General features: G+C 64.4%; 6 protein-coding genes across 6 annotated transcripts in view; 4 read left to right on the top strand and 2 right to left on the bottom strand.

Moving 5' to 3' along the window:
• Positions 1 to 740, bottom strand: part of EMIHUDRAFT_438930 (hypothetical protein) — a 2,286-nt gene extending 1,546 nt beyond the window's left edge. The window contains exons 1-2 of the mRNA XM_005758196.1: positions 704 to 740; positions 113 to 586 (exon numbers count right to left, since the gene is read on the bottom strand). Coding sequence (XP_005758253.1) covers positions 113 to 538 — 426 coding nt within the window. The 5' untranslated portion in view covers positions 539 to 586; positions 704 to 740. The remainder of the gene's footprint in view (positions 1 to 112; positions 587 to 703) is intronic.
• Positions 741 to 1,120: 380 nt separating this feature from the next.
• On the top strand, positions 1,121 to 1,637 carry EMIHUDRAFT_219947 (hypothetical protein; the record flags this gene model as incomplete). The annotated part of the gene is made up of 2 exons (XM_005758195.1): positions 1,121 to 1,138; positions 1,329 to 1,637. The coding sequence occupies 2 exons, from the start codon at positions 1,121 to 1,123 to the stop codon at positions 1,635 to 1,637; spliced, it is 327 nt and encodes a 108-aa protein (XP_005758252.1).
• A 2,556-nt stretch (positions 1,638 to 4,193) lies between these two features.
• Positions 4,194 to 6,631, top strand: EMIHUDRAFT_453634 (hypothetical protein; the record flags this gene model as incomplete). Its single annotated transcript, XM_005758194.1, has 8 exons — positions 4,194 to 4,577; positions 4,909 to 5,107; positions 5,246 to 5,298; positions 5,373 to 5,435; positions 5,570 to 5,815; positions 6,120 to 6,173; positions 6,250 to 6,299; positions 6,368 to 6,631. The coding sequence occupies 8 exons, from the start codon at positions 4,194 to 4,196 to the stop codon at positions 6,489 to 6,491; spliced, it is 1,173 nt and encodes a 390-aa protein (XP_005758251.1). The 3' UTR covers positions 6,492 to 6,631.
• A 572-nt stretch (positions 6,632 to 7,203) lies between these two features.
• EMIHUDRAFT_219944 (hypothetical protein) lies at positions 7,204 to 8,458 on the top strand (the record flags this gene model as incomplete). The annotated part of the gene is made up of 4 exons (XM_005758193.1): positions 7,204 to 7,281; positions 7,362 to 7,835; positions 7,944 to 8,261; positions 8,393 to 8,458. 4 exons carry the CDS (start codon positions 7,204 to 7,206, stop codon positions 8,456 to 8,458), a joined length of 936 nt encoding a protein of 311 aa, XP_005758250.1.
• A 1,616-nt stretch (positions 8,459 to 10,074) lies between these two features.
• EMIHUDRAFT_453633 (hypothetical protein) lies at positions 10,075 to 11,247 on the top strand. The gene is made up of 5 exons (XM_005758192.1): positions 10,075 to 10,160; positions 10,229 to 10,270; positions 10,372 to 10,443; positions 10,546 to 10,636; positions 10,857 to 11,247. Exons 3-5 carry the CDS (start codon positions 10,393 to 10,395, stop codon positions 11,081 to 11,083), a joined length of 369 nt encoding a protein of 122 aa, XP_005758249.1. The 5' UTR covers positions 10,075 to 10,160; positions 10,229 to 10,270; positions 10,372 to 10,392; the 3' UTR covers positions 11,084 to 11,247.
• A 2,546-nt stretch (positions 11,248 to 13,793) lies between these two features.
• Positions 13,794 to 15,608, bottom strand: part of EMIHUDRAFT_219941 (hypothetical protein) — a gene marked incomplete at both ends in the record, with an annotated part of 2,373 nt that continues 558 nt past the window's right edge. The window contains 3 exons of the mRNA XM_005758191.1: positions 13,794 to 14,009; positions 14,077 to 14,177; positions 14,291 to 14,391. Of these exons, the coding sequence (XP_005758248.1) occupies positions 13,794 to 14,009; positions 14,077 to 14,177; positions 14,291 to 14,391 (418 nt within the window). The remainder of the gene's footprint in view (positions 14,010 to 14,076; positions 14,178 to 14,290; positions 14,392 to 15,608) is intronic.

Genomic DNA, 15,608 nt, shown 5'->3' with positions numbered 1-15,608 from the left:
GGGGGGGGGGGGGGGGTCAGGCGAGGGGGAGGGGGGGAGAGCGAGAGGTGTGAGGCTGCTCCGTCACACACACGCACGAGGTATGGGGCGGGGGGGGCAGGGGCCGGGGGAGGGTGGCGTCCTCGTCGCCCGACGCCGACACAGACGCGTAGCCCGACCGCCGCCCGCCCGCTGACTCCGTCCCAGATCCGTCCTCTGACAGCGACGACGTGAAGCTCGGTCGGCGGAGAGCGACCAGCACCGCCCGCCGCGCCGCCACCTCCGTCTCCAGCTTGCTCACGCGCTCGCAGGCGCGCGCAAAGTGGCGCTGGGTCGCCTCGGTGTCGCCGGCGAGCATCGGCTCGAACGCGCTCACCCCGAACTCCTGCTTCACCTCGACAATCTGCCGCTCGAGGATCGAGATCTCGCCGCGCACGGCCGCGCTCATCGCAAAGGCCTCGGTGCCGGCGCCGAGGCTCTCGACGACGCTCGAGGCGAGCCCGGCGAGCCCGGAGAGGCGCGAGCTCAGGCTGGGTCGTCTCGGGGAACTGCTCGCCATGCTCCTTGGTGCAAGACGCCGGTGCGGCAACGACGGAGAGACGCACGCCTGCTCACGTCGGGGAGGGGGGCGATCGCGGTGGGGGCGACGGTGACGCGGCGCGGGTGGCGAGTCGAGGCCGCGGTGGCGTGGGGAGGGCGACGGAGAGAGGGCGAGCCGTCGCACCCTGAAATCCACAGATTCTAGCCGCCCGTCGTCTCGCCCTGGCCGAAGAGAGGCGCCACGCAAAAAAAGAATCCCGTCATCAACGGCGCAGGCCAAAATATAGCCATCCGGAAGCGCGGCGCAATCAACACCGCCGCACAGATCGAGCACTTCGTTTCGGCCGGCGAAGAGAGGCGCCACGCAAAAAAAGAATCCCGTCAGGAACGGCGCAGGCCAAAATATAGCCATCCGGAAGCGCGGCGCAATCAACACCGCCGCACAGATCGAGCACTTCGTTTCGGCCGGCGAAGAGAGGCGCCACGCGAAAAAGAATTTTACAACAAAAGGCGGTCGCACGACACGATTCACGCGACAGGCGAGGCGCGGGCGACGGCTTCCTCAGACGCCGCAAAAAAGAATCCTAAAGTGCATACAGCCATGACTGTCGGCACGACGGTGCGCCTTCACTCGCTTCAGGGGAATCCCACCTTGAATGACCGCCTCGGAATCGTGTTGAATATTAACCGGCTCGGAACCGGCAGCAAGGCGCCTGGGAAGAGCGGCGCGTGTTGCATCGCAAATTCTTTGTTAGAGTATCGCGCTTTTCTTGTTATCGGGGATCGCGACGAGACGACTCGCTGTGCAGGTGGTCGGCGAGAGCGCTCCCTTTGCACTGAAGTTCTCAAATCTGAGTGTGGTGGGGGAAGTCGGAGTGAGCACGCTGATCGAGCAGGCAACCGTGTGGTCATCAGCGTCTCACTCACTCTTTCCGCAACACGTTCGGTGGTGGGCGGAGCAAGCGATGCAGATCGGCTATCTGATCGCTGGGGACGAGGAGCGCTTCAGCGACGGGACGGCTGCCACGGGACTCGTGGATTGCTGGCGCAGTCTCGTCTTGCCGCTGGTGGTGACGAGGGAGCACCGCGTTTCTGATGCTCCTCATGTTACCGGGTAACGATATAGCTAGGTCGGAGGGGATATTTGAAGAGATTAAGAGTTCGGCCAGAGAGAGACTCTGACGTGCGACGTCTCGCAAAATCTCGATTTCCTCGCTCGGGAGCGAGCTACCAAAACGAGCCGCAAGCGAGTCTCTGACCACTCCGCCGCCCCCGAACGATGCACTTGCACTTGGAGATGCAGTATTACCGTTGGCCTTAAACTCTTTTATAATGCGAAAGAAGAAAGTCTCGCTCGGAGGAGAATGTCTTTGTCTGTTCAGGACAGACAATACAACAAGTTTTCCATGCCGCAAAACTTTTTCCATGCCGCAAAAGAGCGAAGCGCTAGAGAGGAAACGAAATTCTTATTCCTTATTGGCACCTTGGCACTGGCGGAAGCCGTGGGAGGCGAAGGGCTCGCAAGGACCTCTCCACGAGAGCAACGTATGTGCTTTGAGAGGGATCGGTGATGCCGCGCCGCACCTGCTGCCTCTCGAAGACGCGAAGAATTCGCCCCGTCAGGTGCAGCATCCGCATTCGGTATCGCTCCGCCTGAATGGTGACAAAGTTAGGTCAGGCGAGGTGAGGCAGCAAGCGTGTGCTGCGATAGGCGCGCCGGACTTCGCCTGTACGGCGAGGTCGGGCCGCTCCGGATGGTTCTGTGTGAGCAGGCGGATGGGCTCGCCACCTACGAGGTCAAAGCGGGTTGCATACGGGTGCCTCGACAGGGGCGCAGCCAGAACGCCTCAGTGCCGTCATATGACCGCGTGGACGCCACCGCCAAATCACTGGCCCTCTATTGCATATCTAGGGTCGCCACCGAGCAAGCCTCGCTGGAAGAGGGCGGGCCCGAGCTCTGTGTAGCCCCAGCGTTCTCTTGAGGCGGCGTGGGCGAGGATGGCCTCCTCCTGCATTCGAATCAGCCTCCGCAGCCGCCGCCTAAGGAGGAGCTGGCCGGTGGCAAACATGCTGCGTGGAAGGTGTGTGGAGCACCAGGCGGCAGCTAAGGAAATGCAAAGCTCATGGTAGACACTTCCTCGGTGTCGATGTGTGGCAGAGGGGTGCACAACGACTGTGCGGGCAGCAGTGTGGGGGCAACCGCCGCCTGCTCAGGCAAAAGGCCGAGTTGGTCGGCTCCAGCGCGGCGAACGAGTCAGCCCAGACAGCGACAGCAGAGAATTCGTGCAGGTAGGTGGAAGCGTTGGGGGATAGGAGCAGCACGTCGGTGTCGAGGTAGCTGAGCGAATTTTCGTGCGCCAGGAGCAGGCGCATCACGTCCGACGTGCGCGTCACCACCTCGCCCCGTGTGAGCCCCGTACCGTACCGCGCTCTCTCGTCCACTGCCCACGACCGGAGAGCAGCAACGGCTGGCGCGGAAAAGTGGCGGGCAAGAAGGCGGTCGGGGTCAAAGTCTTGAACGCGAACGAAAGGGAGGCAGCTCTCGCAGTGCCGTTGGGAGCGTTCTTCGGCTGTGCGCGTGGTGAAAATGGTCAGCGTCGACCTGAAGAAAGGGTCGAGTGGTCAATGCTGGCGTGTGGCCATAGCTCTGTAGCTTTGCACGCTGACCCCATGCGCTGCACGGTGGAGTAGAGTACAGTCAGCTCCGGGTCGTCAAAGAGGGGGGCGCATGGCTCTCGACGGCCATCTGGGGTCGGCGTCAGAGCGGTCGCAAAGACCGTGAAGAAGCCGCGGCAGAGAGCCTCCTCTTTCATTTATGTTGTGCGGTCGGGCTTCGACACTTATGCGCGGGCGCAAAAGTGCCAAGTCGAAATGAGGGCCGCAAGTTTGGGCCTGGATTGCTTTTCTTTTGAAAGGGGGTCCGTGAGATCCTCCGGAAGGCGGCGGACGTGCTACAGAACAAGCTGACGCGGGCCCAGTACCTCGATGAGGTGACTTGGACCGCCAACAACATACCTACGACCAAGAGCTACACACACCAGTCGACTCGCATCGGTTGCCTCCATGAACGGCGGAGCTATTCTCGCGCCCGGCGACGGTAGCTCAGTTGGCTTGTCAATCGGTCACACCTAGGAGAGGGGGTAGCTCACACCTTGTGGGCCGCACTGACCCTCCTCCCACGTGCCCTTGCCCACATAGCCGGGGACACTACTTAGGTCACCCCGAAAGGCATCTCTAGCAGCGTCGTTACGCATGCGCCCTCCCCTCCTGGGCGCATGCGCCTCACGTCTCGCCAGAGCATAAGCCCTTGGCGTGTGGCGAGACGAGTTTTTCACCATCGCCGCGAGCAGCAAGCCGCCCGCCGCAAACAGCCGGAGGCATTGCCACGGCACTGACTGCGCCGCGATCCCGCACCCGTCGACGAAGCTCCCCCCGCGCGCACACACACACACACGCAAGGGAGGGATGAAAGAAAGAAAGAAAACAGACAGCCCAAGGGAGGGATGGGAGAACGGCACGCCGCCACCACACAGGGATTTTAAGGAGAGGAGTGTGATGCGCTAGCCGTCGCCTACCCTAGGGATGGACCCGGGCCGGCTCGCTTAAATTTCTTGGTAATTGGGCCGACGTGTGCCCGGCCGGGTGATACATGTGCGTGGCTCTGGATTTCGAGCATGAACGCAGCCGCTCGCGCGCGTCACAACACTGTCGCGGTGCTCACGACGGTGGGCATAGTCAACGGTGGACTGGTTGGAGGTATCGGACCGTCGATTGACGCATTCGCTGCAAACACGGGCCTGTCACAGTCAACGCTCGCTGGACTAGTGCTCCAGATGAAGTTGTCAAAACTGCTCGGCAACTATTGCTGGACATACTACGCCAACTCCTCTGCGCGCCATGGGCGGCTCTCACCGCGCGGGCTGCACGCTGCACTCATGCTCTGTTCAGCTGGGCTCTCATGCGTGGTCGCCCGCGCCCGCACTTCTCCACGGTGGCTGCAGCTCGCGTGCTGGGGGTTTGGTCTCTGCTATGGGTGCTCCGACGCCGGCGTGCTGATGGTGTGCTCTCCTTCTCTCTCTCTCCGCACTGCTCCTCTCTCTCCCTCTCCTCCTCGCTGCTCCTCTCTCGTGCCCTACAGATGTCACTGGTTTGTCCTCTATCTGCCTAGGTGGCGGTATGGGCGGGCCGAGACGGGCGTGCCCAGCGGGCCAACATCGCAAGTGTGTGCGTCGGGTACACCTTCGGCGCTGTACTGACGCCCCTCGTCGTGGCCCTCTCCCTCCGCCACGGCGGCACCGTGTACGCCTGCTGGGAGGCACTCTCGGGACGTGGAGACGTGGGGAACGGCCCAGCCACAGCCCCCTGTTGAGATGTCTACCTGGGAGTCAGGCACTCGCCGTGCTCGCGGCGGCGGCGGCAGCAGTCCTCGCCTGTGCGGCGCCGCTGCCGAGGGGCGACGCCGCGTCGCTGCCACACTACGAGGCGCTGCAGCCAGACTCGCCCGGCGGCAACGGGCTGGAGCTGCAGCCTCTTCACGAGCCCGGTTCGACGGCGCAGTCGTCAGGCGACGGGCGCGACGGGCTGGGAAGTGTCTCGGAAGTGTCCAGGAAGCTTCCAGGAAGTGAGCCTTCGGAAGACTCAGGTGGGAAAGTCCCGCGCTGTTGGACTCGTTGATCCTCGGTGCAATGAGCCCCTGCCTCTTACCGACTCGCGACGCTGCCCGCAGGGTCGCCTCTGCACCGGAGGCACGGCTTGGTCCTCGTGGGAGCGATGGCGACGGTGCCTCGCGCTTCTGCGCCGCTTGCCACTCGCACGCAAGTCCCAACGCCCACGCGCGTCTTCTCCACAGTCAGGTTCTCTTCAGCGTCACGGCCGCTGAGCACGGGGTGGCGACCTGGCTGCCGACCTATGGACAGGTGAGCTGGAGGCGGGCCCGTCATCGACGGGGGGGAAGCGGCGCGACACCATCCCCCGCCGTGGCCGCCGCGGCCCGCCCGCCACTACCGCACGCCTCCTTCCCCCACGCGCCCCGCTCCCCCGCCTCGTGCAGCGCGTCGGCGCGATGGAGCTCTCGTCGCTCGCGCTCCTCTCCTCTGTCTTTTGGGCTGTCGTCACGGCCGGCAGGGTCGCCTGGTCTGCGTTCGCGGCGTCTGTCAGCTCGGCATGGCACGCGCTTGCCTTCGACGCCAGTGTGATGGTCGTGTCGGGGCTCAGCTACCTCGGCTATGAGCTCCTCCAGTCGCAATGGCTGCTCTGGCTGGGCACCTGCGGGCTTGGCATCGCCATCGCGAGTTCGGTTGCCTCTCTCTCTCTCCCTCTCTCTCTCTCTCTCTCTCTCTCTCTCTCTCTCTCTCTCTCTCTCTCTCTCTCTCTCTCTCTCTCTCGATCTCTCTCTCTCTCGATCTCTCTCTCTCTCGATCTCGCTCTCTCGCTCTCTCTCGATCTCGCTCTCTCGCTCTCTCGCTCCCTCGCTCCCTCACTCGCTCGCTCGCTCGCTCGCTCGCTCTCGCGCCCTCTCTTCATCCTCTCCCTTCCGCCGCTCTCTCCTTCTCCCCCTCCCGCCTCCTCTTTCCTTCTTTCATCGCCCCCTCCACCCACAGGTGCCGGCCGCAATGGCGCTGCCCGCGGAGGGCGACGTGATCATCAGCCCAAACGTGATGCCGCTCACCGAACCCCGACACATCACCCCACACGTAATCAGAAATACCGCCCGAACGCGATGTCGCGCAGGTGATGCTGGTCTTCAACTTTGCGATGTCTCTCGGCGAGCTGCTTGCACCGTGCGCGCGGCCGGCCAGCCTCGATGGGGGTTTCGGATGCGCCCCTTTGACCTGTCTGTCGGGTTTAGGTACACGATTGGCCTTTGCTTTGCACAGGGCTGGTACGGCGCTTTCACGGCGTGCACGGTTATGATGAGCCTCGCCGTGGCTGGCGCCACTGCCGTCGCTCGGTGCACGCTCGTGCCGAATTGAGATGCGCAGGGCGAGTTCTAAGGGCACTAGGATGTAGGAACGAGACGCGAGTAGGGAAGGCACGAGAGTAGCGTGTTGTTTGTTAGGAGAGACACATTGAGCAGGGGTTGTATTTTTCAGGCGCGTCTTGTAGCGCACTTGTGAAGCTAAAAAGAGAAAGGAGAAAGCCCCGGAAAACAACACTCAAAAGTCTCGGCTCCGGGACCCGTGACCATAGTTCGTCTCCTGCGTCCTGGCCCGAGAAACGATTTCTGACCTCTCCCGTGGCCCCGGCGGGCGCAGCGGGGGCGGCGGACGGGTCCGGCGCCGCGGCGCGGCGAACAACGTTAAGGATTTCAGCCAACAATAGCGCAACTGTTAGGCCCAAAGTTAATGTTAATCAGCTCTAGTGTAAGTAAGCCCTTCCTTCGAGCGAACGTGTCCGTCCGGAGAGGCTCTCGGACCGATCTTTGTGGACAATTCGGGCAGCGAAGTGGAGCAGAGGAAGCCGCGAAAGAGGCGCCGTGGCGCCCATAGCACTCGCCGCTCCCTCTCGCTCCACCGCCGCCGGCGAGCACAGACCCGCAGCCCGGGGCCGCGCGGCCGGGCGCCACGGTGATGGCGGCCTCGCGGCCGTCCATCTTTCTCGACGAGGACATCGCGGCCCTCCTTGAGCGGGCGCGCGTTTCTGCGCCCGTCTCCGGCAAGGTTGTGCCGCTGCTGCTGGCCCTGGATGTCGGCAACCTACGTCGCGGCGCTGCTCGAGGCGGTCGCCGAGGACGGCCTCGAGGGGCTCGGCCTCGGCAAGACCGTGCAACGTCATCTGTGCCGCTGCCTGCCGGCCCTGAACAGCTGCGGCGCGCGCCCCAAAGAGGCGCCTGCAGTGCGCAGGCCGCAGAAGGCGGAACCGGAGGCGGCGCCCCGGGGGCCTATATGGACCCCGTGGCGCCCGCGCTGCCGGCGAGCGGCGATGGGACGATCGCCGCCGCAGGGGGGGAGGGGGAGGTCGAGGGCGCTGCTGCCGCCGCCGAGGCGGGCCGCCGCGCTCCGGATACCCTAGTTGTCGCCGATCCTTCAGCGACGCGCCATACCGACACCGGGCACAGTTCGCAGCCACTTGCTGCGTCCGCCGGAGCTTCGGATTCTACTTACAGCGGCGCGGACGCGGAGGAGGCGGTGGCAGGAGGGGGCTCTGGGGCGTCGGAGGCGAGCGCGGCGGCCGCGGCCGAGGAGGACAAGCGCGTCCGAGCGCTGAGGATTGCCCTGCAGCACAAGACGCAGATGCCCGTGACGGACGAGGAGGCCCGGGCTATCCTCCAGGCGCGAGGGGGTCGCGAGACGCCCGTGACGGAGGAGGAGGCGCGGGTCATCTTTCGGACGCGGGGGGACGTCGGGCGCGGCAGGGCTACCTTTCAGGCGCGGGCGCGCGGGCGCGGCAGGCGCGCCACGGCATCGCCGGCGCTGGCGAGCAAGGGCGGCGAGAAGCTATCGCGGCGTGGGAAGAAGGCGGTGGCGAAGGAGGCGGGCGAGGTGGTATCACGCGAGGAAGGCGAGGCGATTTATCGCGCGACGCTCGAGTCGCTGTTGGCGTCCACCGGGTGGACGCCGCGCGCCGCGGAGGAGATGGCGCGCGAGGAGCAGCGTGCGCATGTTCGGCAGATGCGCTGGGCAAGGGAGCACGGCCGGGGGGAGCCGGTCCGGTGCTTTGACCCGGAGGAGTACGACGAAGGCGACGACGCTTTCGACGCGCTCTTCGACGGGGGCTCGGGGTACGGGTGGGATTCCCCCTCGGTAAGCGGCGCTTTCTTCTAGGCGCCCGCCTTGACCCAACATAGAGGGCGTTGTGAGCCTAGCTTTTGGGTAATAAATAATCGCCCCTGCCTGCTGCCTACTTGACCTATCTGGCCGCGCGCCTGACCCAGGCGCGGAAACGAATCTGCGAGGCGTGGCCGCTCATGCGGCCCGATGGGGAGGAGGGGAAGACGTAGGGCGTGCTTGCGCGCCTTTCCGAGGCCCCTCCAACCCACCCGCGCTAGGTCTCGGGTTTGACGCATGGGGTCACTCCCGCGAAACCCGTGAACTAGCCGGGGCAGTCGGAGAAGGGGCAACTCCGTGCACTGACGGTCGGCCGTCAGAAAACACGCCTCCGTGGCTCGGGTTACACCAATCCTCGCTACCCAACGCGGCCAAAGGATATCCACCTCGAGAACGTCGAGAACCTATCTGGCTACCCGGGTAGGAGCCGGAACCCTGTGCGTCTTGACCTACCTCACTCGGCTGTGGCTGTGGCTGTGGCTGTTCCTGTCTGCTGCTGCTGTCCTGCGACGTTCTCTGTCCATGGCTCTCCGCATGTGGCTCGCACCACCACCACCTCGGCCCCCACCGTGGTGGCAGCCTCTTCTCCCTCCTCCGCCATCGCCTCCGCGGCCATCGGCGCCGATGAGCGGTGGATGCCATTCTCCCTGCCTCGGCAAGACGTGCGGAGACTTCTACAAGGCCACCACGTGTGCCGGGTTGAGCGCTCTTCATTCTGTTGAGTTCGATTGCTACTGTGTCAGCTGCTGCAGGTCGATCGCTCCGCCGCCGCCGCCGCCGCTGGCGTGTCGCACAGCCTGTGGACAGGCCACATGCGGAGAGATGAGCCAAACGGCTACCTGCGCGACGCTCCGTTTGTTTGGGTGCGATTGCCAAGGCTGCTGCTCGGATACACTTTCCGAGCCGCCGCCTCCGGCGCCCGCACCCACCGCCACGTCGACCGCTCGCCCCCTCCTGCGTGGGCCTGTCTCCGCATCGATGGGAGAGTGGCTGCCGCCGAACGGCGTGGGCGGAGGCCGCAGGAGCAGCAAGCAGGGCGCGTGCGCCGGCTCAGACGTGACGCGACAGCTCGTCTGGAGGCGGCCGGAAAAGGACTTTGCCGCTGCCGCTGCCGCTGCCTCTGCCTCAGCCTCTACCGCTGCCACTTGTTTCGACGCCAGCTCGGCTGCTGCCTGCGCTACTTCGGCCGCCCGCTCGTTGGTCGGCGACTCCAACTCAGGCCTCGCGTTCCTATTCACAGCAGAACGGTGTGTGAGCAGGTGTGCAAGGCAGACTGCGCGGCCGAGCCGTCTTGCGGCGCGATCGAGACAGTGCAGCGGATGGGCGCGCGCGCGGGAGGAGAAGAGGACATGGCCGCGACACTTCCCCGAAACCTCTCGGAGCCCCCCCCCCCCCCCCCCCCCGCGCGCGCAGACTCGAGCGGCGGCAGCGAGTACGACTGCCACTCCATCGACGTGTACAGCAACATGCCTGGCCCAGCCGCCTCCGTGACGCACGTGGTGACCGCAACCGCAGAACACACCTCCTTGTGCCCCTCAGACGAACCGCAGCCCTTTGCCCTGACCCTAACCCTACCCCTAACCCCAGGTGCCTCGCCCAGACCGCCCCACCTGTCTGCTCAAGCCCGCGTACGCGGCGGCCCAAAGCCGGCGGCCAAAGACCCGGCACCAGCGAGATCAGGCGCGTGCACCTTCACAGCCGTCGCTGTTGCATGAGCAGGTGCCCCGTGCCCACGGCTAACTGCGCCTGCTGCTTCTGGCGGGCGACGAGTCGGCTGTGAGCGGCTCCTCCTCACCGCCCATGGCGTGAGCAGGCGCGTGCTGCTTACTCGTTGCCCCGCTAGTCGACCTGCACACCGGCGGCCTGCAGTGCGAGGACTTCGCGGCGAGCGGCCCGCGCGCGGCCGTGAACGGCGTCTCTTCACGGCTCAAGGCTGTGCACAGGACCTCGCGTTTGGAGATCTGCGCGGCCTCGATGTTTGGAAGGTGAGGCTGCCCCGCAGACAACCTCGCCGCACACTCTGTTGCGGACTAGCTCCATCTCCATCTCCACCCAGAGGCAGAGGCAGGCCTTGCCTCTTCTCCAGGCGAACTTCGAGAGCGTCGAGATGACTTGCGCCACTTTCGACAACGCGCGCCTCGCCGAGACCAACTTCAAGGTGGACGCCGAGATCGGCTCGAGATCTCTTCCAGATCTATTCGAGACCTCATTCGAGACCTCGTTCGAGATCAGCCTCGAGCACGTGTCTACCCTACCTTAGGACGCCGTGGCGGCGAGGGCGAGCTTCGTGCGCGCGGAGCTGGACCGCAGCTCCTTTGAAGCGACCGTGCTACCGCACGCAAACTTCTCAGGCCCGCTCTCGCGCGTGCATTGCGCCCTGCCCCCGCCGCCGCCCTCCGCCTCACCCTCGCCACCGCCCCCTGCACACCGCGAGTGCCTGGGGTGGCTCGTTGCCGTCCCAGGTCCCACTCACTCCCCCCGGACGTGGAGACGCGGCGAGCGGCCAGGCCCTTGCCCCGCGCTGTCCGGTGTGCGTGGAGCAGACGTGCGCCCTCCCTCCCTCCCCCGCAGGGGCGAGCTTGCGCGAGGCGAAGCTCGAGTACTCCAGCCTGCGCCACACGACCTTCGACGGGGCGGATCTCTCCAGCGCCAGCTTCGTCGAGAGCGACCTCAGCCACGCGAGCTTCTTCGGCGCGACCGGCGTGTCGACGGCCCGGTTTGACCGCGTGCTGGGCATGAACACCGTGAAGGGTCTCGACCGCAAGACCCTGGCCGCGGCGCTCCTCTTGCAGGGCTGAGTACAGAGAAGAGAGAGAGCGTAAACGCTCTCCCTGTTCAAGTGGGCATGTGTGGAGATACGGCAAGCAAGTCATCACTTGGCAAGTCTGAATAGGGTCTGAATGGCAGAGCAGCCCATGTTACCATCACGCCGAGGACCAACCCTCTGATTCGCGCGTTTGCAGCGCGCACAAACGATGGCCGAAAAAGAATTTAAAGGAGAACTCTCTCTCACAGCAGACAGGCTCGACACAGGATTAACTCGGGATGAATTCGTGCACCCCTCTCAGCCCCGCGGCGCTGGTGTGGCCGGTGTGTGCTTGTTACCTGAAAACCCGCTGGGACCCGGACGCCAGCACACCGGTGCCGTCGGGTACTTATTTTAAGAGCAAGTAAACAGCAATAGATCCGGCCCTCAACCGGCCTAATCGGTACCCAGCCCTCACGGAATTGGTCCCTCGTTGTACAGCAATCGATCCTTCACAGCTGCCCGCCCTGCCAAACTTGCCGAGAATCGGTCCTCCATGAAACAATGTTCTGGCATGGAATGTACTGTCGGGTAGGTGTTGAGTGTACTCTTGCATCCCGCCAGTGTGATGTATCTGCTGTGCCGAACGTGCGCGTTTGGCGGAACCTCTCACCTGGTGCGCGTGGCAACGGGTCTGTAGGGCGGCCCCCTGTACCCCCTCCCCCCCCCGCCCGGGTGTTTAGAATTGGTCCCTTGGCAAGTGCAAATCGGCCCCCCTGGCTCCAGGAACTGATCCGGCACTACACCCGGATCTATTGCTGTTCACTTGCTCTTAAAATAAGTACCTAGAGCGTATATCTTCTCAACTCTGTAAACCACCCCACTCCAGTGTAGGGGGGGGGTCTGGGGGGGGCTTTGCCCCCCCCAGCGGGGGGTTTGGGGGGGCAGAGCCCCCCCGAAGAAAATTTGCCATTTCAAGGCCAAAAATACGAAGTTTTTAACCCAAATTTGAGCCGTGTCACGCCTATCGGCCCCCTCGAACGGCGCTCCTAGTGACTCATTAGCGCTCCATCCACACCTCATATTGCACCTCATAAAGCAAAAAAGTTGTGTTTCAACCTCTACTGGTTGGGGGGGCAAATGTGTGCGAAATAAGTTAAGGAAAACTATTAAAGTGAAAAATATCCGCCCCGAATCGATATACCCCAGCCAGGTATTTCAATTGACCTTACAGCTACCTGTAAGTCTTACAGTGACCTTACAGCCGCAATCGAAATACCCAGGCTTGGTATCTCATATAGGGTGGGGTTTTTCAAAAAAATGCAGTAAAAGCGTTGCAAATCGCCTCGAATGGTTGCGGGTGGTCACCGGGAGTATAGTGTACTTATTCGATTGATCTCACTGAACACTCGCGATTCTAAAACAAACTTTTTTACGTAAGTCATAACAGTCGCGCCGTGCTCAACATGACGCGTTCTCGGCATCGCCGCGAGCGTGAGATACAGAAGGCAATCGCTCACTTTTTGCGCGAACACTGGCCTGACATGCCCTTTGTGGGTTCTTTCAATGGCGCCTTCCTTGGCGGCGGTCGCCTTGGCGCCATACGATGGAACGCACTCCGAACAACCGGGAGCTCGAGCGGCTACCCGGATGTTTTCGTGCACTGGCGAGGAGCCTTAAACGAGATCGGCTTGGCAGTCGAGGTGAAAGTACCCGGTGCTCGGCTGCAACGCCAACAGGAGTGGCGCACACGGTTGGTTCGGGCGGGTGCTGTGTTTGTCGTCGTGCATTCACTCGATGAGTTTGTGCAAGCTCTCAACAGCTACCTAGGAGACACGCCAGCACCGGCAGCGGAGAGCGACAATTCGGCAGACTCATTGCAGAGGGCGGATGAGGCACTAGACGAGGTTGCCGCCGAGGCCGAGGAGTTCGAATACGGGGCGTGGGGCACTTGGGGATACGATTATTCTTCGCGCCGGCTGCTCCGGCACACTCTGCACCGGCTCAGCCTGGAAGCTCACTTGAGACTGCGATATCTCTCTAGAGCACGGCTGCGACCGCCGGCTTTGCCGGCTTGTATTTATTTCGATCGATCAGGCTGCCTGCTGCAACCAAGAAATCTGCAACCTGTGGCCCTGTGGGTTGGGTAGTCTGTATCAGAGCACAACTCGAGCCTTCCGCAACTGTTTTCTGTTTTTTGGTTCGAGAGCTAGTGGATAAGTTGTTTGCAACCCGTTTTAAAAAGATAAAAAGAAAAAGCGCGCGCTGTGGCGGGCGGCGCTGTGGAGACCTGAAGGCCCGGAAAGTTGTGCCGGCTCAGCCGCGCGGCGAGGCGGCGGCGAGGTCTCCGAATCGATTGCTCCGGAGGAGCGCTGTTGAGGTGCGCCACCTCTTGAGCGCCTCCTCTCCGGCGCTCTCAGGCCGCAGCCTTTGCGTTGCCGTTGCGCTGCTGCGGCTCGCCGCCGGCACCGCCCACCGCGACCCCCCTCACCGCCGCGCGAGCACGGCGCGCGGTCCGAGCTGTCGCGTTGGTTCGGACGGACTACTGCCGCGGCGCGCTCGAGGGCGGTGATCGCTTGCCCGCACGGCAGCAGATGACGCTCTAGTTCCCGCCGCCACCTCATTTTCAGGCGCAGCTGCTGCGGCTCGTCGCCCACCGCCCCGTCGCCGCTCCCCTCGCCCGCGCGCGGCGCGCGGGCTCAGTAGTCACGACGCAGCCGGCGGCGGCTCTCGGCGGCGTTTCTGCGGCGTGCAGCGCCGTGCTAGGTCGCCGGCGGCCGTCTACCAGCCCCGTCGCTCTCGCGGCCGTGACCCGAGTCTTGGTCGAGTATATAGGCGGCGCCGAGCGACGATGCTGGGTCCTCCGCCGCGAGCCGCGCGGCGGCAGTCGCGAGGCAGCCGGCGGCGGCTCTCGGCGGCGTTTCTGCGGCGTGCAGCGCCGTGCTAGGTCGCCGGCGGCCGTCAACCAGCCCGTCGCTCTCGCGGCCGTGAGCCCGAGTCTTGGTCGAGTATATAGGCGGCTCCGAGCGGCGACGCTGGGTCCACCGCCGCGAGCCGCGCGGCGGCGGTCGCGACGCAGCCGGCGGCGGCTCTCGGCGGCGTTTTGGTGGCGAGCGGCGCAGTTGCGTTCACCCGGTGATTAGCCGCTAATCGCAGCCTCCGAGCCGATGCACTATCGACGAGCCTCTATCAGCCCCGCTCGTACCGCCATAGGCCTCGCCACCGCCACCACCGACTCACCTCGCCGCTCGGGTGGCACCTCCGGCAGGCTCTGCGGCTTGCGCGCCGGCCGCGAGGGCCGCCATGGCCGCGTCCGGATCGGTGGCGACCGCCGCGCCCGCGGGAGCGAGCGCGACCGACCTCGACGCCGCCGAGGCTCAGCCTGCGAGGCGTCGTAGCGGGCGCTGCCCGCCGCGCCTGCATCAGAAGGGGCGCCGCGCTTGCTCGCGCGCGGCGACGACCGGCACCGTGGCGCTCGTTCGACGGCGACGGCACGCGCGGCGCGGCGTACCCGCGCGTCTGGGCGGCGGCGGGCGGCGGCGCCGAGGCTGCTGCCGCCGTGGCAGCGCTGTGGCGGCGGCGAGGGCGACCGGCCGAAGGCGCGGCGCACACACGCGTGCTCGCTCCCGTACTCGCGGCGACGGCACGCGCGGCGGTGCGTACCCGCGCGTCCGGGCGGCGGGTTCGGTGGCGTCTATGATCTGTAATGTGCGTGTGAGGGCCCGTGTGTGGGTCGTTTGAGCCGGTGTGAGCTTGACGGCCCGAGATAAGTGCGGTTTGGGACAGCTCGGGCTTTACGGATGGGCCTGGGCCAGGAGAGCGACAGAGATGGCGAGGTGGTGAGCTGAGAGGCTGGAGAGTCCGCGTGTGACCTTGTCGCGATGCAAGTGTGCCAAAAAGCGTTGTTTGCGGCTATTGCTCAAAACTTCGGGAGAGAAGGCCTACATATTATGACTGCATGCATCCGTTCGGTGCATGAGGGCTGCGGGACGAGACATATCACGGTCGATGGCGCCGATGATGACCTCCGGAATGCCCTCGCAATCGCCTCAGATGGGGTCCACCGGGGACAACCTCGAGCCCTCTCCGTGGCATCACGAGCCGGTGTGAGCTTGCAGACCCGAGATAAGTGTGGTTCGGGCCGGCTCAGGCATGCTACCGATGGGCCTGGGCCAGGAGAGCGGCAGGGAAGGCGAGGTGGTGAGCTGAGAGGCTGGAGAGTCCGCGTGTGACCTTGTCGCGATGCAAGTGCCAAAAAGCGTTGTTTGCGGCTATTGCTCAAAACTTCGGGGAAGAAGGCCTACCTATTATGACTGCATGCATCCGTTCGGTGCATGAGGGCCGCGGGACGAGACATATCACGGTCGATGGCGCCGATGATGACCTCCGGAATGCCCTCGCAATCGCCTCAGATGGGGTCCACCGGGGACAACCTCGAGCCCTCTCCGTGGCATCACGAGCCGGTGTGAGCTTGGAGACCCGAGACAAGTGCGGTTCGGGATAGCTCAGGCATGCTACCGATGGTCCTGGGCCAGGGGAGCGGCAGGGAAGGCGAGGCGGTGAGCTGGGAGCAGGAA

Source organism: Emiliania huxleyi (assembly GCF_000372725.1).
Source record: "Emiliania huxleyi CCMP1516 unplaced genomic scaffold EMIHUscaffold_88, whole genome shotgun sequence".
Classification (NCBI taxonomy): Eukaryota; Haptophyta; order Isochrysidales; family Noelaerhabdaceae; genus Emiliania; species Emiliania huxleyi.
Note: the sequence above shows the minus strand (reverse complement) of the source record. Positions and strands in the feature narration are given on the sequence as shown.

Excerpts from the sequence above, each read along its gene's own strand:
- EMIHUDRAFT_453633 (XM_005758192.1), top strand. The coding sequence starts at position 10,393 with ATGACTTGCGCCACTTTCGACAACGCGCGCCTCGCCGAGACCAACTTC. Across the intron at positions 10,444-10,545 it reads TCGCCGAGACCAACTTCAAG|GACGCCGTGGCGGCGAGGGC; the intron begins GTGGACGCCGAG and ends ACCCTACCTTAG. Across the intron at positions 10,637-10,856 it reads ACCGCACGCAAACTTCTCAG|GGGCGAGCTTGCGCGAGGCG; the intron begins GCCCGCTCTCGC and ends CCTCCCCCGCAG.